The following is a 23,304-nucleotide window of genomic DNA, read 5'->3' on the forward strand; positions in this document are numbered from 1 at the left end:
GAAAAAAAATCCCTGGCTTATACTACTATATTATAAAACCACCAGTTGGTGTTAATGATGTCGTACATAATCACACCATTTCAAGATACTGTGGGAAATCTGTGGCAGAGGTTATCTCTATATTTATTAACTTCAAAGACGAGAAGGAAAAGCAAGTTTAGAAATAGGTGCAAGTGTATGTCACTAACTCATCTGGCATAAAAATGCAGAAGAGCTGATGGTGAACATTTAAAATTGTTGCAATAGAATAACTCAGCATTTCCAAAAGGGTGCTCCACAGAATACTATTCCAGAAGATATTGATAGGTGTTCTACATACACGTGCCCATAGAGACAAGACTCTGTAATCAATAAGTTGGGAGAAACTGAGTTAAGTCTAACAAGTTTCCTTATTGCAGAACTTCTCAGAGCCTTTATTTAGCATTAACTTAGTGCACAGCATGCCCCAACTTATTTTTTTCTTGGATCATTATATGTTTCCCATAGAACACACCTTGAGAAATGCTATTCTAACATAATTTTTATTATAAAGATGCTTCTGAAATGTGAATTCGTTTTTAATGCCCTGTTTTTCATTGAGAGCAGAATTAAATGGCACCGTGTGCTCAGGCTCCTGATTTCTAGAACTGAGAGAAACTTGGCTCACTGGTGACCATCACGTTTCCATGACTGGGCTCTTTTCTAGGTCAAATAAACACACATACATATACACATACACGGTCATTGAAGAGAGCAAAACGGAGATCTAAAGCCCAATCAGGTCACAGCGCCAGAAGCTTCAACTTGAACCAAAGGGTTTTGGGATATACCTGAATGTTGTAGCAAGCTCGCTGATGAACATGTTTCTGTGGCTGGACATCGCTCTCCACCCCCAGAGACTTGACCTCTGTCCTCGAGGCACAGGTGTCCAGCATTCCAAACTGAACAGTAGCAAATGGATACCAATCAGAGGGAATTTCTTGGTCTGATCCAAGTTCTAGTTTGTATGACAAGCAATGGGGATGATCAGGACCTTGAAGAAAAGAAATCAAATGGTCAAAGTATTTTAATGGCCATTGAGCATTTCTCTTAAACATAAGAAGCACTCATCCCTCTCTTTAATAAACAATTCCGTTAGCACTGTGGCAGTGTAAGTTCTGTTTAAACAACATACCATCAAAATTCACAATTTTGCACCAACTAGGGGAAATCTATCTGTATTTTTTAAGTACTAGCTTTAAAATAAGCACAAGTTCATTACTATATATATGACATATTAACTCCTAAAGTGTTTAATTAAGAGTATGCTAAGTTTCTTTAATTAAATATGATAATATTTGTATTAAGCATCATTAATTGGCTATAATGTACATAGGATGTTAGGAAAAAAAAACCTTTCCCTTAAGTAGACTGAATAAGCTCTTACAATAATTCTTACCTTATTAATTTCCTTACCATTCTGTTTCTTGATAGATAATGCAAAGGTAAACTTCAGCCCAAATTGGGTCACATTATTAAAAATTCTAATTTTTTTAAGTGAAACTTATTAAAATTTTATTACATTTTAGAAACTACTCTAGGCCAAGAATTCTTTCTTCAGTAGAACGGATGATTTCTTACTGCTGTAATTCTTGCTCACCCCCCAACCCCAAAAGCTTTGCCTGGAACAGATGTACAGTGTAGAGATGGGCATATTGCTTTCAGTGTTTTAATCTAATATTTGTTTCCACTTAATTCAATTTTCCATGTATTGAGCATCTACTCTATGCTAAGCCAGGCTCGGTGCCAGACCCAGGGATATTGGATACATACAAAGATTTTAAGTGGGGTCTTATAAGGTGTGTGTACACGTGCACACATGTTACAATGGAGTAAAAAATGTTTCCAATGCAACCACTGTAGTAAGTCTACAAAGTTCCATGATTCTGTTGCGTTGTCCACAGCATCTACACATCTAATGCAGCCATCTTTATTTAAATAAATGTATGAGATTACAGTTATTTGAAAAGCCAGATTAAATTATTTTACCACTGACATACCTCGAGAAAGAACATTTCCATCAGAATATAGCTTTAGGCACAAAAAACAAGAGTTTAAAGGATTTCACTTAATTCTTAAGAGATAAATTGTCTTTCACTCCTTACAACCTGTTCCTTGTAGAGACTAATAGAATTCTAAGGCTTAAGAAGTCATCAATCAATTAACCAACAGATGCTCATTAGCCACCTCCATCACTTACACGGAGGGCAGGACAGCAGTGGCCTCTGAGGTACTCTAAGCTACCCAGATCACTGCAGGCAAGTGATAATTCACACACACACACACACACACACACACACACACCCAGGGGGGATTCCACAATCCACTACCCTTTGTTAGTCTTCTGTCTGCAGCAAGGAGGCAGTAAATTTATTTAAACTTAATTCAGGCACTCTTAAGTTCTTTATGGCACAGTGGCTAAGAGAGACACAGGACTCAGATGGCCCAGAGTCCAATCCCAACTCTGCTATTTAATGGCTATGTGATCCTAGACAAGTGCCTTGATGTCTCTGAGCCTCCGTTTCCTCATCTGAACTTGGGAGTGATGATGTTGGCGATGCTAACATGAAGCTTACAGGATCATCGTGAGGACTCAACAAACCAGCTGGCCCACGCAGAGCCCTAGAACCGTGGTATACTAGACTGGTACAGAGTGCTGGCTGTAACTTTGCAAAGTGCTATTTGATTATAAATCCACCATTATTATTTAATTACTAGTAATTTTGATAATGGACTGTGAAATCTACACTTTCAGAGCTGAAAATGGTATCGGAGACGGTCTAAGTTGATATTCCCATTTTAAAGGAAAGAATTCTTTTGGAACTTCTGCAACCAAAATTACTCAAGTTGAAGATAAAGTAATATTCCAAAAATGTTCAAAATAAAACTTCTTCTGCTTTTCTAAAAAATTGGCAAAAAGGAGAGCCTATTTCCCTTCAGGCTTTCTGACCTATTTTTCCTGGCTTTCACAAACTCTAAATACTCTACAATGTCTAGTCATATACCCTCCACTTTAGACTTTGACCTCCAAGCAAAGAGGTATTGTGTCTTGTTCTTAGCACAATGTCTGGCACATTTAAGGCTCAATGGATATTGGTCAATCACGTTATTTAATCTCAGTGGCTTCCAGCAGGGGGCACTCTTGGGCTTTGGTAATTGCTACTCTCACAACATTCTTAGGACTGGGAAGGCAAGTCACAAATTCTTCTTTGGTGGAGTTGACATCTGGTCTTTATTGAACCAAAATATTTCACATCTCAAGGTGAATTTTGAGAGCTGGAGGGAAAGAATGGTAGGAGGATGACACAAGTGGGGAGAGAGCCACCAGTGTGCTAATGACAGCAATGAAAAAAAGCAGGCTTTATCTAAAAATTGGTAACATGGGAAGGTACAGATAGATATATTTATTAATTGGCCCTCCACCACTCTCACTCCCCTTTCTTTCTTTGTTCTTTTTTTTTTTTGTGGCTAACCAGTGTTCTCATCTGTCCCTCTTTCCCCCCCCACCCCCACCCTGGAGAAAGTTTCCTCTGTTTCTCTGTTGTCATTCACACTTTAGTGCGAAAAAGCTATCTGAGCTACCTGCCCAACGCCAACCTTTGCTGTAAAATGAAGGACTTGCCCACATTGTTAAAGGAATATTAAACATTGGCATGCTGGTAAAAGAGACATTTAAGGGGCCAGTAGCCCCTCCCACCTCCTTCGAAATCACATGGAAGTGAAAAAGAAAGGTTAATCCTGATCTCAAAAATTCACAGGAAGGGGGTGCCTGGGTGGCTCAGTCAGCTCAGCAACCCACTTTTGATCTCAGATCAGGTGTTGATTTCAGGGTGGTGAGTAAAAAAAAAAAAAATCCACATGAGGAAAGGCATAACATTTTTTTTAAAATGATGTGCACAATGGACGAGTTCATATATTCTCTTTCAGGTTCCATTTTTAAAATATTTTTTTCTAACAGTACCAGTTTTTCAGAAACTTGCTTGAAAAGAGTAATGGTTAAAAAAAAAGATTTTATTGATTGATTGATTGATTGGAGGGGAGGGTGCAGAGGGAGAGGGAAAAAGAATCTCCAGCAGACTCCAAGCTGAGCGCGGAGCCCCACTCAGGGCTCAATCTCATGACCCTGAGATCATGACCTGAGCCAAAACCAAGAGTTGGATGCTTAACTGAGCCAGCCAGGCACCCCAAAAAAGGGCAATGTTTTCAAGACTTTTTAAAAATAATCCTGTTCTCTAAACACCCAATCGATTTAAGAATTGTATAGAAAAATAGAGATGCATTCAAAGAAACCGCTCCTCCGCGCGTGGTCCGAGGGCCAGCAGCGCTGGCATCACCTGAGCAGCGTGGAAAGCAGGGGCGGGGGGGGCCTCACCTGCTGAATCAGTCTACATTTTCAAAGGTGGTTCAAGCCACTCAAGACTTTTTCTCTGCCCTGACCTTACTCTTTCTACGCTTCTCCTCCGGAGGCAAACTGCCAGGCACCCTCTCCCTCTTCACGTTACCCTCCCCACCCACAGTGGGGAAACCACAGGACAGGCCACGGAAGCCCAGGTGTCCTAGCCCAGCCTCTCCCTGCCGCCCCCCCCCCCCCCCCGACTCCACCTGACACAGCCCTCTGCCTTCTGTCTCGGCCCCCTTTTGGCCCACAGATCTGCTCTGAACAAAGCATCTTTGATCCCAAAGGATTTATTCCATGCATTATCACCGTCTAATTGCCTGGAATGCTTGTAAAACATCATTCTGTGCAGGCCTGGTGCTGTGACTGTCTTCCAGAAGAATTCCTGAAGGCCAGCGTCCCTGGAAATATCCACTCTTGTAATTGTTCTTAGCGAGCTCAGCTGCTAGTAAATACGGGTGGGAAGCAGTGAGAGCTCGGAGACGTAGGGTACACAGAGCGGGGAGGGATAACCTGTGCCTAGGGGACCATAACAGGTTTCACAGCAGAGCTCCCAGGGTCAGGAGTTCTCAACCCTGGCTGCGTAATAGAGCCTCTTACAAACACCAATACATGGGCCTCACCACCCAGAGTCTGATTGGTGGGGATGGGGCCCAAACATGGGGATGTTTTTAAAGCTCTAATGATTCTAAGGACTCCAACATGCTGCAGGGGCTAGGAAACAGATTTCTAAAGGAGTAGTGAGAGGATTCCAAGCTATCTCAGCTCATGGCACTATGGCCCACCTGTTTACCAAAGCCAGAGCCCTCGACCTCCTTGCACCCCTCCCGTCCCCTGTGCCCACAGGTAATCTGTCCTTGTCTTGAGGGCACCTCCTCTGAGTTTCCTCACCATCCTTCACTCCCTTCTTAGTGCTCCCACTGCCACTGGTCTTGCTTATCAGGCCCCCTCTTCTCCCAAGTCTCTGCATGTCTATACTCCTGAATCTCTCCTCTGCAATGTATGCCTAACTTCCTAAAACAAGGGATGATTCTGTCACAGTTGTGCCCGAAAACACTCCAGGAGCCCAGTAGACAGACAAAGTCCATACCCCAAAGCATGGCTCACAACGTCCTCCATGTGCTGGTTCATTCTCTTTCCACTCTCTCAGTCCCAACACTTAACTACGATCCGCCACCTACAGGCCTGTCTCTGCTGTTTCTATCCCTGGTAGAATCCTACCGATTCTTCCACACCAAGCTGAACCATCACCTCTTGGGCCAAGACTTCCAGAGTGCCCCCTGCCGTTTATCACTCCTTTCTCTGGAATCCCAACTCTATGTGTGTGTTCCTGCCTGGAACACAGCACAATTCCGCAGCGCCTTCGCGTGCTTGCTGCCAGATCTGCCTCCCCTGCTAGGCTGCTAGGTTTCTGGAGGGCGGGGAGCAGGGTTGCATCTGTGTCTCCCGAGCACCAAGCGCAGAATCTGTACCTGCGCGAAACTTAGTGGTGTTTGCAGAATGAATGAGTGAACCCTCTTCTCAGTGAATTCTTGGTGACTGAATCAATTAACTATACCATTAGTTCTGGGAAAATACAGTGTTATAAACAGGATCATTTTCACAAGAACATTTCCATGTTGTTCCCCTTCCAAAATTAGAAAAGAATAGTTTGTATGGGCTCTCGGTTTGGAAAACAAGCATGGTTGCTCTGATTGGCTCTAACAGGAGTGCCTGCCCTGAGGCAGAGCAACTGGAACGGGCTCTTTGCGAGCCTGTCGCCCTGTTCCTTCGACCCCACCAGGACAAGCCAGCAGGATGAGCCCCTTGTGCTCCTCTCCAAAGTATAAGCAGGAGTCGGGTGATCACCCAGACATCAGGGGACATTTACGGACTGAGGAGATTACAGTAGGCATTCCAGCCTGTCTTCCTCTCTTTCCCTTCGTGTTTAGCAAAATTAAAGGCAATAATATGATTTCTATAATCCCTCTCACCTAAAAGTAGCACAGATAACTTTGAGAATAGATCATTTGGAACCCTGCACGCAAAACCTCAAAACTTGTTTCCCTGGGATGAAGATAACCTGAGAATGGTTTTAGCTTGCTTCTCCAACAAAGTTATAAAAGAAGGCAGGGAACATTACCTCTGTGGATTGAATCACGGGAGATATTCCCGCCACGCTGGAGTTGACGAGGAGGCACCATTAGAAGCCATCTGTGTGACTAAGCCACTCCACCACCACCTTGCCCTGCCTTGAGCCTGAGCTCTCCTTGCTATTTCTTGGAACTAGAACCCTACTAATATAAATCATGAGAACGCTGCAGAGCAGAATTTGGCATCAACTGAGGGGTGGGGGCGGTGTCGAGGAGGACTACTGTGCAGTGCCTTCCCTTCTGCACGAGGGCCTGGGACTCCTCAGCCACCCAGCTGTGTCTCTCACCTGCTGGACCCTGTCCTTTGCCCAGGCTACAATCAGCAGACAGATGTTAAGTTAGCAAACCACAAGTCAGACAGGGTGGTCCTGGACCAAGGGCATGATCCATCCTACCCCTCAAGTCCAATATAGTTTAGGGTTTGCTCTTCCTTCTCCAGAACATTCCAAAGCCTACAGAGCAGTGTCCCTCAACCATACATTAGGTTCATCTGGGGAGCTCTCAAAACATACAGGTGCTTAGGCCCCTCCCCGAGACATTCTGATGTACTTGGCATGGAATAGAGCCTGAACATCAAAATTATCCAACAGCTCTCAGGCTATCCTAACATACTGTCAAGTCTGAGAAATACTGCAATAGGTCCACCCCAATAAAAATGCTTCCTCTGAAGTCCACAGCCTGAAGGGTCCTAAGATGAAATTAAATTTCCCTGATGGACTAGACCAGCTGTGAACTATTTAGAAGCAGGGATGGGCTCTTATTCATCTTTAGCCCCAGCACCTGATGTGGTACCTGGTTTACAGTAAGTGCTCAATAAAGGTTTGATTGAATGAGTGACTACATCAACTCAGATCCCCAAATCTGCCCCCCATAACCCAGTGTTCTGCTAGAAATAACTGTACTGGGCGCCTGGGTGGCTCAGTGGGTTAAGCGTCTGCCTTTGGCTCAGGTCATGATCCTGGAGTCCTGGGATCAAGACCCACGTCGGGCTCCCTGCTCAGCGGGGAGCCTGCTTCTCCCTCTCCCTCTGCTGCTCCCCCTGCTTGTTCTCTCTCTCTCTCTCTCTCTGTCAAATAAATAAATAAATAAAATCTTTAAAAAAAACAGAAATAACTGTACTAACACAGGGAGCAGCCTTAATTTCAAAATTTGCTTTTTTGCTCATTATAGACACCCAAGACTAAGTTACTATTCTAACATAAATGTGGTGCCAGGACTGTCTTTTTAAAGTTCTGAACTTCTAGATTCATTGTTTTCTTTGCAAATATTTTGAAAATTAACTGAATTTTTAATGCTTGGGTTGTATCTACATAATTCTGAAATAACTAGTCAAGATGGCCAAATTAAATCAGCTAAAGAAATCAATTTGGGTAAAAATGAAAGGCAGTCTTATTTCAAAGAACAGGGAGCAAAACCTAAGGAGAACGTGGTACTGGCTGAGAATACAAAAAAGTTCAGGTATATTCATGGATGAGAGATCTTTAAAGGTTAATTAGGGAATCTAAGCTCTGTGAGCAATAGTTTTAACATTTGAGGTTGGTGGCTGATGTCAAAAAGTCCAACGAGGCAATCTTCCCTCAGTGCCACCATCCACAAGAAAATCTTAGCTTAGGGTTATTTTTTTATGATATTAAAAAAAAATTTTTTTAAGTTACACTTAATCTGGTAGAAATAGGCAGAGAGGACAAACTAAATCCGCCGTTTGACTAAATGTTGCCCCTCCCACCAGGGCAGCGCTAGCATGGCCCCCGGGCACTGAAGTGATCCTGTGTCTCAGCCTGGTTTCAACCCAAGGAGGAGGCTGCAAACACTGAAACTACTTAGTGAGCAAATCAACTTGGGGTGTTGAATATTTACTTGAATTTTTATCAGGAAGCCGGTCTATCTTCCATACAACGGCCCGGTAGGCACTCTCATATTTTGCTGACCCCACAGTGACCTGTATAACAGGCTCAGATTCGGGTTCGTGTAAATTCCCCAGACATGCCCGGCGGTTCATTTTGGCTTTCAGGGACTTCTGCCTCTGGAGGTTCATGGTCCAGAGGGCCTTGATCCACTGCGACGGGACAGGAAAGTGTATCATGATGTTGTCACAGGACCTCAAGGAACTGGCATAGGATGGTCTCTGAGCCAAGGGGGCCATGTTGACAAAGGCCTGAAGCTCCACATATGCCCCCTGGACAACCACCACGGACTTGAGGGAAAAGGGAAGATCCTCCCCCTTATACAAAGTCTTAAAACGCATCAGCTCAAACCGGCAGGCATCCAGCGGTACAAACTTAATGGTTCTTGATTGCTCGAATTCTTGTGCTTTCACACACTTATGAAAATGATGGTCAAGAATATCAATCCCCTTCTTTTCCGGGTCTTTTTCAAAATAGCGTTCATTTCGCTTCTGCAGCTCAAGGTCATTCAAGGTCAAAAAGCATTCTGTGTTCCCATTCACAAAGCAGAGGCAACAGAGTTGAGTTATGACAGTGCTTTCAACCAATTTTCCTTCTTCTTTAGTGATTTTCCCCCAGAAGTTGTCCACAATTTCCAGGGAAATTTCTTGTTCCTCATAGTTCTTTTTTGGTTTTGAAACACCTGGCAGCTTTGTCAGCTCCTCCTCCACAGTAGTCAGGAAGTCGAGGAAATCGTGGTACTCTGTGGACCCTAACTTCAGCATCTGGTCGATGTCTGGTTCATGAACTACTTCTGTCTTAGAGTGGTATTTCCTTTTTTCTGTGTAAGACACATGTTCAATCTTCACAGTATGGATTTTTCCTGCCACACTAAAGTTCTCAACTTTGGGTTCAGAAAGCCTACAATGTGGATCGAGCTGTAACTCCTTAAATGGTTTTTCTAACCCCTTCTCATAATACATTTGCAAAATACCACCAGGTAAGACTTTCAGAAAAATTGGTCCCCACTGACGGGAAGACATCATGTTCTTCTTCTCAGGAATTCTCAACATGAAAGACCATCCAGGTTTTGGCTGACTCCTGAAGAGCGTCTGGGGGACAAAGGAAGATGCAGTGTCTTCAGCATACAAACACTGCACAGACAAATTTCCACAGGGGTCTTGCTCCTCAGCTGACTGGAGATGTTCAAGCTTCTCACAGATGTAGTTAAGTGAACCCTGATTTAAGCTTTTTTGATCGAGAGGCACTTCTTTGTCTCTTGATGGGTACATCTTTCTGCTTCCTGAAGGGTCAAAGGCAAACTGGGAAGCACCGCCTTCATCTTTCCAAAATGGACTTGAAAAAGCACAGTCCTCCCGAAAATACTGAAACTTGGGGGCATCACTCTGAAACCCTAGGCTTTCAGGCTGGGGAGGGCCAATTTCATCTGGAAGACCCACTCTGGGAGCTGGATGTGTACCTGAGTGGTCACTGGGTAAGGAAGCATGGGATAAACAGGTTGGTTTAGTAGACAGTAAGGAAGAGTCTGCTCCTGGTGTTGTAAGTGGACTGTTTGAAGATGATTCTGGGATAGGATAAAGCATATGAGTCCCTGCTTTGGGGACACCAGGAAAACCTGGGAAGTCCTTGGTAGGTGTAGAAAGAGGAGAGTTACTTGGAGGTCCTGGACTAAAGTAAAAGTCCATGATGGGAGAGGAGAGGGGGCTACTGTTGGCAGAGGAAGATCCACTGGGAAATTCTTTAGCACCAGAAAGGGTCAGCTTAAGTCCATTGGGCCTACAGATGCCTTGATTCTCCAGAGGTAAATTCTTTGACTTTTGAGAAGACTGAAAAGCAGGGTCATCATCAAATGTGACCCAGTTGCCTGGGTTTGTAGAACACATCTTTGGAATCAGATTGTGGTCTTGTCTATGAATCAGGTATGTTGTATCTGTTAAAGGAGAAAGAGACAAGAAGAATATTAAATGAGGAGGGGGAGGAAATTCAAGTGACTTTAGTTCTGAGAAATACTTAGATTAAAAACAAACAAACAAACAAAAAAACCAGGGGGCGCCTGGTTGGCTCAGCTGGCAGAGCATGAGACTCTTGATCTTGGAGTCATGGGTTCAAGCCCCATGTTGGGCATAGAGCTTACTTAAAAAAAAAACAAAATAAAATAAAGTGTTGTCACAAATAGAAGTTCAAAATTAAAAAAATAAAAATAAAAGCAACCAGATTTACAGATTAACTGAGTTGAAAGAAATGCTTAAGAACTGTAACACTTCTGATGATTAAATGGATTAACAACAACAACAAAAAAAAAACAAGATCTAACCGTACACTGTGTACTTGAGACTCATTTGAGATTTAAGGACAAACTTAGGCTGAAAGTGAAAGGAAGTAAAAAGATATTCTATGCAAACAGAAACGAGAGCAGGCAGGGGTGGCCATATTCCACCAGGCAAAATAGATTTTACGTCAAAAGCTGTCACAAGAGACAAAGCAGGACATTATATAATGATAAAAGGGTCAGCTCACCAGGAAGATATAACAATTACAAGTATATATAAAGCCAACATCAGAGCACCCAAATATATGAAACAAACATTAAAAAACTGAAGAGAGTTACAGACAGCAACATAATATTATTATTCAATACCCCACTTTGAATAACGGATAGAACATCCAGATAAAAGATCAATAAGGAAACAAAGTACTTGAACAACACGATAGACCAGACAGACATTCCACACAACAGCAGCAGGATACACGTTCTTTACAAACATACACAGAATATCCCCCAGGCTAGATCACATGTTAGGTCACAAAACAAGTCTTAACAAATTTAGGAAGACTGAAATCATACCAAGCATCTTTTCTGGCACAATAGAATGAAACTGGAAATCAACAGGAGAAGGAAAACTGGAAAATTCACAAATGTAGCAATTGATCGAAATTTAACAACCAGTAGGCCAAAGAAGAAATCAAAAGGGAAGTGAGAAAATATTTTGGGGTAAGCAAAGTGAAAACACAACATACCAAAACTTATGGATGTAGCAAAAGCAGCAGACAGAATAGAGTTTATAGTGGTAAACACCTACATTAAAAAAAAGAAGAAGAAAGATATCAAATAAACAACCTAACTTTAAAGCTCAAAGAACTAGAGAAAGAAAAACAAACTAAGCCCAAAGTTAGGAGAAGGAAAGAAAGAATAAACATTAGGGCAGAAATAAATGAAATAGAGAATATAAAACAGAAAAGAAGGGAAACTAAGAGTTGGTTTGTTTTAAAAGATCAACAAAACTGACAAGCCTTTAGCTGGACTGAGAAAAAAAGAGAAAATACTCAAAACCAGAAATGCAAGATGTGACATTAAACTTATGTCACAGAAATAAAATAATGATTATAAGGAACCACTATGAACAATTACATGCCAGCAAGTTGGATAACCTAGAAGAAATGGACAAATTCCTAGAAACATACAATCGACCACGACTGAATCATAAAGAAATAGGAAATCTGAACAGACCTATAATTAGCAAGGAGATTGAATTGGTAGTCAAAACCTCCCAAAAAAATAAAAGCTCAGGCCGAGATATTTTCACTGGAGAACTCTACCAAACATTTAAAGAAAAATTGATACCAATCCTACTCAAGCTCTTCCAAAAAACTGAAGAGGAAAGAACACTTCCAAACTCATTTTGTAAGCCCAGCATTACTCTGATACCAAAGCTAAAGATACTATAAGCAAGAAAAATACTATATCCCTGATGAATATAAATGCATAAATCCTCAATAAAATACTAGCACATCAACTTCAACAACACATTAAAAGGATCATACATCATTATCAAGTGGCATTTATTCTTGGGATGCAAGGACAGTTCAACATATGAAAATCAATCAAAGTGATATACCACATCAACAGAACAAAGGATAAATATCACATGATCATCTCCATAGACCCAGAAAAAGCACCTGACAAAACTCAACACCTTTTCATGATAAGAGACTAGCCAACAAACTAAGAAGGAAAACCTCAAAATAGTAATAAAGGCCATCTATGAAAAGCCCATAATTAACCTCATACTCAAGAGTGAAAAACTAAAACTTATCCTCTAAGATCAGGAACAAGGCAAGGATGTTCACTCTTTTTTTTTTTTTAAGATTTTATTTATTTATTTGACAGAGACAGACAAAGCGAGAGAAGGAACACAAGCAGGGGGAGTGGGAGAGGGAGAAGCAAGGCTCCCTGCAGAGCAGGGAGCCCGATGCGGGGCTCGATCCCAGGACCCTGGGATCATGACCTGAGCCGAAGGCAGATGCTCAACGACTGAGCCACCCAGGCGCCCCAAGGATGTTCACTCTTACCGCTTCTATTCAACATAGTCCTGGAAGTTCTAACAAGAGCAATTAGGCAAGAAAAAGAAATAAAAGGCATCCAAATCAGAAAGGAAGAAGTTACATTTTGTCTATTTACAGATATGATCTTATCTATAGAAAACCCTAAACACACACACACACAGTTAGAAGTAATACACAAATTCAGCGAAGTCTCAGGATACAAAATCAACAAACAAAAATCAATTGCATTTCTATACACAAACAATTAACAATCCAAAAAGCAAATTAAGAAAACAATCCCATGTACAATAGCATCAAAAAGAATAAAATATTTAGAAATAAATTTAATACTGAAATAAATTACACTGAAAAGTAATTGCTGGAAGAAATTAAAGAAGACACAAATAAAAAGATATCCCACATTCATAGATTGGAAGACATAATATTGTTTAAATGTCCATACTGCCCAAGGCAATCTACAGATTCAATGCAGTCCCTACCAAAGTCCCAATGACATTTTTTGTAGAAATAGAAAAAACAATCCAAAAATTCACATGGAATCTCAAAGGTCTTTGAATAGCCAAAATAACCTGGAGAAAGATAAACAAAGGTGGCAGTCTCATACTTTCTGACTTTAAAACATTACAAAGCTGTGGTACTCAAAACAATATGGTACTGGCATAAAGGCATATAGACCAAAGGAAAAGAATATTAAGCCCAGAAATAAACTCACACACATGGTCAAATGATCCTCACCAAGGATGCCAAGATTATATAATGGGGAAAGGATAGTGTCTTCAACAAGCTGTGTTGGAAAACTGGATATCCATATGCAAAAAAAATGACACTGGACCCTTATCTTATACCATACAAAAAAATCAACTACAAATGGATTAAAGACTTAAACATAAGACCTGAAACTATAAAACTCCTATAAGAAAACATAGGGGAAAAGCTTGATGACATTGGTCTTGGCAATGATTTCTTGGATAGGATACCAAAAGCACAAGCAACAAAAGCAAAAATAGACAAATCGGACTACATCAGACTCAAAATCTACACAGCAAAGGAAACAATACAGTAATGAGGCAACCTACAGAATGGGAGAAAATATTTGCAAACCATGTATCTGATAAGGGTTTAATATTCAAAATACATAAGGAACTCCTGCTCCATAGCAAAGAAACAAATAAACCAATTTAAAAATGGGCAACAGACTTGAATAGACATTTCTCCAAAGAAGACATACAAATGGACAACAGGTATATGAAATGATGCTCAACATCACTAATCAGCAGGGAAGTGCAAATCAAGACCACAATATCACCTTATACCTGTTAGGACGGTGATTACCAAAAAAACCCAAAAGAAAAGAAAAGCAAAAAACAAACAAAAGAACACAAAATAACAAGTGTTGACAAGGATGTGGAGAAATTAGAACCCTTGTGCACTGCTGGTGGGAATGTAAAATGAAAAACAACATAGACTTTCCTCAAAAAAAAAATTTAAATAGAACTACCATATATATGATCCAGCAATCCCACTTCAGGAATTATATCCAAAAAAATTAAAAACAGGATCTCAAAGAGATATCTGCACTCTCATCTTCCTTTCAGCATTATTTACAATAGCCAAAAGGTGGAAACAACCCAAATGTCCATTATCTGATGAACGGGTGAAGAAAATGTGGTATATGGACATATGGTGAATCTCATTCAGCCTTTATAAAGGAAGGACATTCTGGCACAGGCTACAACATAAATGAACCTTAAGAGCATTATGCTAAGTGAAATAAGCCAGTCACAAAAACACAAATACTACGTGATTCCACTTACATGAGGTATTTACAGTAGTCAAATGCATATAAGCAGAAATGAGAATGGTGGGGCTGGGCGGGGGGAAGGGGAGAGGGAAAAGGGGTGTGGCTCTTAGTGGGTATAGAGGTTTAGTCATGCAAGATGAAAGAGTTCTAGAAATCTGTTGTAGAACAGTGTGCATACAGTTGACAATAGTGTACTGTACACTTAAAAATTTGTTGAGGGCAAAAAAAAATTGTTAAAAACTTGTTATTTTTTTACCACAATTTTTAAAAAACTGCAAAAAAATTTCTAAAAATTTAAAAACCACAACACTTTTTAATCAATTCAGAAAGTCTTTATTTGAATGACTGTGTAGTGAGAACTTGCTAGTGTTGTAGAAAATATAGAAGATAAAAACCCAATTTATAATGAACTTCTTATAACCCATTGATTGCTCCCCAAATACGTAAGGCTTATTGTTTAGAAGCATTTTCAAATTCATGACCTAATTTATCAAAACAACCCTGGGAGGTGTATATCGTCATTTCTATTTCATAACTGAGATTACTTGGGTTTAGAGTCATTGCCTAAAGCTGCCCAACTGGTAAGAGACAGAACTAGATTTTTTTCTTTAACAGCTTTATTAAGATACAATTCACACACGTAAAATTCATCCTTTTAAAAAAATGACAGGGGCGCCTGGGTGGCTCAGTCGTTAAGCGTCTGCCTTCGGCTCAGGTCATGATCCCAGGATCCTGGGATCGAGCCCCACATCGGGCTCCCTGCTCGGCGGGAAGCCTGCTTCTCCCTCTCCCACTCCCCCACTCCCCCTGCTTGTGTTCCCTCTCTCGCTGTGTCTCTCTCTGTCAAATAAATAAATAAAATCTTTAAAAAATAAATAAATAAATAAAAATTAAAAAATAAAAAAAATTAAAAAATGACAATTCAGTAGGGATTATTTAGTATATTCAGTGTTTAGTATATTCAGAGTTGTGCAGCCATCACATTTCCAGAATGTTCTTATCACCCCCAAAATAAACCCTGTACCTATTAGCAGTCACTCCTCATTCTCCCCACCACCACCCCCAAGTCCCTGACAACTACTGATCTACTTTTTTTTTGTTAATTTGCCTGGTCTGGACATTCAAAGTTCATCCACACCATAGCATATTTCAGTATTTCATTCCCTTTGGTGGCTGAATAATATTTCACTGTGAAGACAGCCCACATTTTGTTTATCCGTCATTTATCGGTCGATGGACATCTGGTTTATTTCTAATTTTTGGCTATTATGAATGATGTTTTTATACAAGTTTTTTGTGATCATTTTTCTCAGGTATAGACCTGAGTTTGGAAAGAACCAGAATTTGAGCACAGGTCACTTCATCCTGATCTAATAATACAGCATGAATTCTTGAGATGATTGTAATGACAGGAGAGGCAATGAGCTGTATGGGCCACAGCACGGAGCTGGGAGTTGGGCACCCGGGATGCTGGGTGCTGGTCTGTCACCCACTAGCTGTGTGCAAAGCCCCTCCGGACATTCAGTGATGAGAGCAGAATCATCTCTGAGGTCATTTCCCACTCGAAAATACTTCTGTGGTGGCTGACATCCAATAGACATTTTTTTCAAAAGCAGAAATTATGTTACCACTGGGATTTTTGACCAAACCCTCAAACTAACAGAGAGTAAAACTCCATGATATGAAAACCCAAAACCTGCTGGAATAAAGCCCATGAGAACGGCATCTTTGTCTCCCTCCCGCAGGCCTGCTCGCTCCCCCTTGTGGATAACGGGGGCTCAGCCAGTGCAATCCTTCCAGCTTGGAAAAGAGCCAGGCTCTAGCGAGGGAGCAAGCCTGGGGCTCCACTGGGGACAGGGCACGCTCAGTGTTGTCATTTGCTAAATCCGCACATTCCTGAGGGCACCAAACACACAGCGGAGCAGCAGTCCAGGCCAACTGGTTCTCTCTGGAGGGCCTTTTACTGTCACTGCCCTTGGGCTGGAGCTGTCACAAAGCACTTTCCCTTCGAAGCGGGGCAGAGCCGTGTTTCAGTGGGACACCGCCCGGAGGCTCAGAGGCAGGAAATCAGCAGCAGGATTTCTTGACCCATCCTATCCTACCCTCTTCAGAAGGAATCCAGCCAAAATCACTCTTTATATGGGGTGAGAGATGATTGTAAATATTTATGTTAGCTGGCTTTATCAAAAAGAAAGAAAAAAAGAAGACTAAGAGAAGAAATCAGCCTGCTTTAGAGGGAATCTATTCTGACCTATACCAAACATTTTGCCTCATCTGTTTTCCATCCGCAGCTTCAAAATTTCGAACACTGATACTGGTTTCCTCAGAGTTTTTGCTTCTTATGGAAAAAAAAAGGGGGGGGGCGCCTGGGTGGCTCAGATGTTAAGCGTCTGCCTTCGGCTCAGGTCATGATCCCAGGGTCCTGGGATCGAGCCCCGCATCGGGCTCCCTGCTCGGCGGGAAGCCTGCTTCTCCCTCCCCCACCCCCCCTGCTTGTGTTCCCTCTCTTGCTGTGGCTCTCTCTGTCAAATAAATAAATAAAAATCTTTTTTTAAAAAAAAGTAATTTCCATAAACTAGATAAAGAAATCAATTTCATGACTTTTTAAATGACCCTTGAACTTTAAAAAGCACACCTTGCAAAAAATCCCCTACCTTAAACGCAAAATCTATGCAGAGTGTACTCTTCCCCCCTATGCAGGACTCTCTCATTGGAGGCATTCAACACATGTAATGTGAGTTTAATACAACCAAACAGAATTCTGTATCATGCCCAAGAGGAGGCCAAACCTTTGTCCGTGTTTAAAAGGCAGGACTTGGGGGGCGCCTGGGTGGCTCAGTCGTTAAGCATCTGCTTTCGGCTCAGGTCATGATCCCAGGGTCCTGGGATCGAGCCCCGCATCGGGCTCCCTGCTCCACAGGAAGCCTGCTTCTCCCTCTCCCACTCCCCCTGCTTGTGTTCCCTCTCTCGCTGTCTCTCTTTCTGTCAATAAATAAATAAAATCTTTTTAAAAAATAAAAAATAAAAAATAAAAGGCAGGACTTGGAATGAGGGGCTAAGACTCTGGCTCCTTGCGGTCAAGGGCAGGTGCGCTCCTCTTCTCTTCTCTTCTTGCTCCTCTTCTGTATCCCTCTTGCTGACCTTCCTTAGCAATCCTTTTCACACTCATTTCATTTCTCTCTGACCTCTTCTGCCTCTTCCTTCCATATGGCCTCATCTTTCTATTTTAGTCTCAAAGCCCCCACCATCAGTTTTCCCAAAGTCAACAACTAGAATCGATTCCATCTAAGGCTTTCCCTCCCCTTCCTTCCCTCCTGACTCACCCCCTCCTTCAGCAGGGAAAGAAGACCATATCCTTTCCAGAGCCTCGGACTGTCCAAAGCCCCCTGGGTCTCAGGGAGGGACGCGAAAGTCCAGAGTGGAGAGGTCAGGAATGTGTCCTGCCTCAGTCATCTGCAACTTCACCCCACCTCCTTCAAGGCACTGGAACCAAAACTATTCAAGCAGCAGCACCTACTTAGCCTCAAGATGGTTTCGGCACTGCAAATGCGGCAGGATCTCAATGTGTGTCTTTGCCTCCTCGAGGGCCCTAAGTCCTACCATTTACAGAGCCCTGTCACAAGCAACATCTCATTTAAATTCATCACAATCCAGAGTAGACCGCGGCACCCAGGCACCTTCTCCAAAGTCCAGGCTCCATTTAGTGCAGAGCTTGGAATCCAGGCACCACGTCCCCAGCTGCCTTCCCCCAAAGTAGAGGTGCCTCTGGCTGGATTCCGTGGCTCTTTCCTCAGCTGTGGATTGCATCCCACCCCACCTGCCCTAATCCTTCCAGAGGTCTGTTTTCAGTCAATCTGGATTACCCTGCTAACTCCTGGAAGACAATGCCAGACAAAACTCAGAGATGGGGCAAGACACGAAGACTGAATGAGGCGCAGGCAGAAAACAAAAATGTATCATGGTGGAAGCTGCTGGAAATCAATCTCTGGGTTTTGAAGGTTTCTAGAGGAGTGTCTGCTTCTCCTTAAACTCTTAGACATCCTTTTGAGCTGCCCATTTTCAAAGTAGCATCAGAGTACACTGAACTCAAGAACAAATTAAAAGTAAGCACATGTGCCTACTCACACTGGGAATAACGAGGATTCAGGTAGACAGTGGTTTTCAACCTTTCACCTTAACACATGTGACAGATGGCATTCAGGGGCTAGCACATTCTCTTGGAGGTATCCAGAGTTTAACAGCCCCCAAAATATTGAGGGAAACCCTGAAATAATTATCCCCACCTTTCTCACCGTTGGATCAGCAAAGGCAGGCCGCAGGCCACAGCAAACATGAGTAAGTCTGAATTTACACACAATCCTGGGACTCCACTTCTTTCTTTCACTGAAGAAATCATCCTGGAATTCTCATAAGAGTATCACGGAGATTATGAATTTATTCTAAATTGTTTTAAAAAGTTAATCTTTCAAAAATAGCAACACCTTGAATGTTATTAGAATTATTGCAAATTACTTGCAATAAGCCTTATGAAAAAGCAACACTAGTATGGAATAATTATCTCACCAAAAAGAACTGGGGGTGAAAATCATCAAGTTGTCGTAGGAAAAATACATATGTGTTTTGAGAGTCAGAGTGAAGCTCTTTCAGAGAGGGATTATGTCTCATTCGTTAGGGCATTTTTCACATTGTTTACAAGCGTCTGACATCACTAGGCAGTTCAACGCATTTTTGATTGAATAATTTTAAATACTCTTTTCAGTTTCCCATAAAGGAAATCTCTACACTGCCCTCCTCAGATCAAAGAACCACTGCATTTCAGAGTTAGAAACTGGAGGTATTCTGCTCAATTAACCACACCAACAAACATTTATCAAATACTTGCTATGCACTCTTGGTATGCTAAGGGCTATGTGTGCATTTGATCCTCACAGTCCCATCAGGTAATAATATCATTTTGTAGAAGAGGAAAATAAGGCTCAGAGAGGTTAATCTACTTGCCTAAAGTCACCCAACCCAAAAGAGGCAGATCTGTCTGATCCCAAAGCCCATGCTCCATACCATCCACCACCCAAGAGGTCCCAAGAGATCCAATGACTTGCTGGTGTTGGTGTCTTAATTCTCATTTCCGAACACTTCCCACCACTCTACCTTCCACTAAGGAGAGTTCCTGGAGGCAGGAACTCTCTAAGCTGGAAAGATGCTGTTCTCACCTGAAAAGAGCCTATTTCTCCACAAAGCCCACCACACGTATCTGCCGCTTGGATATCAGGCTGTGGGAAAGACAAACTCTGAGACAGTTTTCCCCCTGATTGCTCAAGAACAACAACAGCTCAGTAGCAATTTGGGTCAATTCTGAGACTGGCTTTCATAGCTCAGCCTGTCCTGGTTCCTGTCCTTTCTCGACTGCATCAACCAGCCACCCCACCCCGAGCAATGAATGGTTTTTCAGCCTTGCTGCCCAACAAACACCCTCAGGTGCCACCCTCTCTTCTAGTACTAGGCCATCTTGGGATATACGGCTGAATTCCCCAAACTTCACGTAAAGCCCCGCATCGTCCTTCCACCCCACCCCGCTCTACTCTTGAGGGTCTATTCCTGCTGTTCTTTGCAGATTTCCTTCGCTTTTCTTCAGAAACCAGTCGAAGTGTAAATATGAAGCTCTACCTTTTCCTGCAGATGATCAAAATCAAATTAGATGCATTTGGTGGTCGAGTCAGCATTCCTGTTCGTCTGCAGCTGAAGACTGTCCCCACTTATGGAGAACAACAGCCTCTCAGATGGTCCCTGGGATCTGGCTTCTCTGGAGCGGCCAGATGCTGGGGGGAGGATGGACGTGGAAGGGGTGTTCAGTTCAGAAGAGTATCACAGGCACCTAGCAGTCCCCTCCTGCTATTAGCTCCACCCGACTGTCATTGTCAGGCTGACTCCTACTCAAGCCTCAGGAACACATCTGGACCCTCAGCAACGCCCCTGCTTTTGCAAAGGGCTGGATTTAGTCCTTTTATGCCTGTGCCTTTTTTGCTCCACACAACAATGCCGCATAATCTAGGGAAAGAATGTCTTCATGCCAGCATCTGTGTGGTTTCACTGGCTGTCCCCCAAGGAAGGAATTCTCTGACTCTCCCAGTACTGGACTCATCAACTGCACCTCTGGAACCAGACGGGGGCTGTGTTTGCAAAGCCTCCCTGTGGTTCTTGTGTGGTTGGAGGTCTGCAATCTAGTTACCCCCCTTGCCATTCTGGGATGTACGTCCCGGAAACAAAGCCAAAGTCAGGGACAGCCTGACTTTAAATGCGTCCGCGAACGTTTGCTACGCGAGGGTTTAAAATATCCTCCCTATAGAACTTTTCCCTTTAAAGGGGCAACCAAACCTTTGAAACCGAGAGGAATTCTAAGACAACACAAAACCCTACGTGCGGTGAAAACCCTTGCAGCGTGCACCCTCACCTTAGGTCACAGAAGTGCCCGCTGTGTGGAGAGCCTGCGCTATTACCACAGATGTTCCGCAGCCCGTCCTACTTAATCACAAACATATGTGCTATTTAGTTCAGCTATGTGACAGGAAATACCATTTGTAAAATACTAAACCACAGCTCAACCTATCCGTGCCTTCAAATATTATCTGTGCTGATTCCAGCTCAGTGCCCCCACCCCGCACCTACCCTATGGATTTAACCTCCACTTTTCCAGGATGAATTTGGGTCCTGGCTATTTTGTTAACCTTCTTTTAAAAATCTGCTCATTTCCTAAATTTAGAGAGTAGTATAAACAGACACCAACCCAAATGGACTTGTCCCAGGAGATGGTCTTTACATGAACAAAGAAAAGCTTTGGGGCTGGGTGGGCCATGCTGATTTCAGAATGTTATTCTTCTCACCATGTCACGGTTATGGAGTCGGCAAACCATGTTCACGTCAGTGTCATAAATGCCATGGAAATCTGCTAAGCAGAGGTCTCTGAGCCTCAGTTTCTTCATCTGTAAAATGGTGATATTTGCCTCATATATAAATTGCCACATAATGGGTACTCACTTATCTACTCTATTTCTCTCCCTCCTTTGTTTTCCCTTGTCTCCCTATTCTGACCTTCCTTTCTCTAGTCAGGAAGAAAGTAAAATGCTCAGACTCTGCAGTTTGCTTTAGTATCAGGTCAACTTGCTACAAACCCTTTTCTAGAACTGGGTGTCCATTCTGTCTGGCCCATGACCATGCCTCTATCTACCCTGCTCTCCAGATTTGATCTGTTCCTATCTTAGTCCCTTGTGCCTGAATCCCTGCTCAGGGGTTCTCCCTGAAGACAGCATCACCCAAAGTAGAGAGAAGTTAACGGGCATGGGGAAAAAGACCCATGGTCAAATGTATTTGGCAAATTCTGGTTAAACAAGGGCTTACAGGTCTCTTCACAGCATTCCTTTCCAGAGCCTATAGGATGCTAACATTCTCATGGGCTCCAGGAGGGGGTCACAGGCAGCTCTCCTCAAAGATCCACATGGATGGTTTGCCTCAGAACATTCCAGAACATGCTCTTCTAAAATAAATGCCTGGGGCCGGGAAACACAGGTCCACCTTTATTTCTGAATACCTTGGCCTTTTCATTCTGTTGCCACCATCTCTGCTCTGACCATAAGGATTGGCTCTGAGCCCATAGCAGCTTCTCTGGCTTAGCAGAGTCTCTGCTTCACTTTCAGGACGAGCAGTTGCCACAGGTTCTTCCCCTGGGACACCAGCAGGCCTCACAGCAGGACATACTCCCTTTGCGTACCCAGACAGGAGACCAAAGAGCTTCTGGATAGGCCATGACTGGAGTGAACCCTTGCCTTTGACCTCTGCAAGCATGTGAGGGTTTTGTTCCCCAGGTCATCGTCTGGCATTGAGGATGGCATCTGGCAGCTTCCATCACTGATTGTCAGCACTACAGCCTCCCTCTCCCAGGTCCCCGCCTCTCCTGGCCAAGGCAGGGAGCACAGCAGGGGCCTCAGACCCTCCCATGGGAATCAAGCTCTGTAATGCTGCAGGATGCCCAGAGCACACTCAGCCTGGGGCCATGGAGCCACAGCCCCTATCTCCCCAACCCTACGAAGCCCCGTTCATCTTCCCTTCCCAGGGTTCTGGGACCCTCCTCAGTCTCCCACTACAGAGGGTCAGGGAGGGCACTGTGTGGGGCTATGGGGCTGGGCTCAGCCTCTCATCTGCCCCTTTACTGAGTGACACTAAACTCTTGGGCTATTCTCTTAGGAAAGAGTGAGCACCCAACACATTCCATAGCCAAGTCTTGTCCAAGGTGTGAAGGAAGGAAAACTACCTCAATCAGAGTCTTCCTGGTGCTGGACACAGGGCTGGGACTCATGGTCTCAACCAGCCATCTGCCTGGCCTAAACGTCTGCGCTCTGTCCTGAGGACCTGCAAGTGGCACGATGGGGACCTCCTGAGCCAGTTAAGAGGAGCTCCTCCTTCATGGGATCCTGTCCTTTAGTCACAGCAAAGGTTCAACCCACAAAGGCAGAAGAGCACAGAGGTCTAGCGCATAGGCTCTCGTGCCCAAGTCACTGGCCTCTCAGATCGCTTCCTCTGCTTATTAGCCTTGAGGCATGTTACTTAACATCCTCAATGTCCTCATCTATAAAGTGAAAATGAGTAACACCTACTTCCTAAGGTCCGAATAAGTTAATGCTAAATTAGTAAGTAAAATGCTACTTCATAGGCACTCAA

At 43.1% G+C, this 23,304-nt stretch overlaps 1 protein-coding gene across 2 annotated transcripts in view; it reads right to left on the minus strand.

Annotated features, from left to right (window-relative positions):
• STON1 (stonin 1) overlaps positions 1–23,304 on the minus strand; it is a 114,469-nt gene that overhangs the window by 70,763 nt on the left and 20,402 nt on the right. For both annotated transcript variants that reach the window (XM_032411012.1, XM_032411010.1), the window contains exons 2-3: positions 8,404–10,380; positions 810–1,012 (exon numbers count right to left, since the gene is read on the minus strand). In XM_032411012.1, the coding sequence (XP_032266903.1) occupies positions 810–1,012; positions 8,404–10,333 (2,133 nt within the window). In that variant the 5' untranslated portion in view covers positions 10,334–10,380. The remainder of the gene's footprint in view (positions 1–809; positions 1,013–8,403; positions 10,381–23,304) is intronic.

The sequence above is a fragment of the Phoca vitulina genome, unplaced genomic scaffold (genome assembly GCF_004348235.1).
Source record: "Phoca vitulina isolate PV1807 unplaced genomic scaffold, GSC_HSeal_1.0 scaffold12, whole genome shotgun sequence".
In the NCBI taxonomy this organism is placed as follows: Eukaryota; Metazoa; Chordata; class Mammalia; order Carnivora; family Phocidae; genus Phoca; species Phoca vitulina.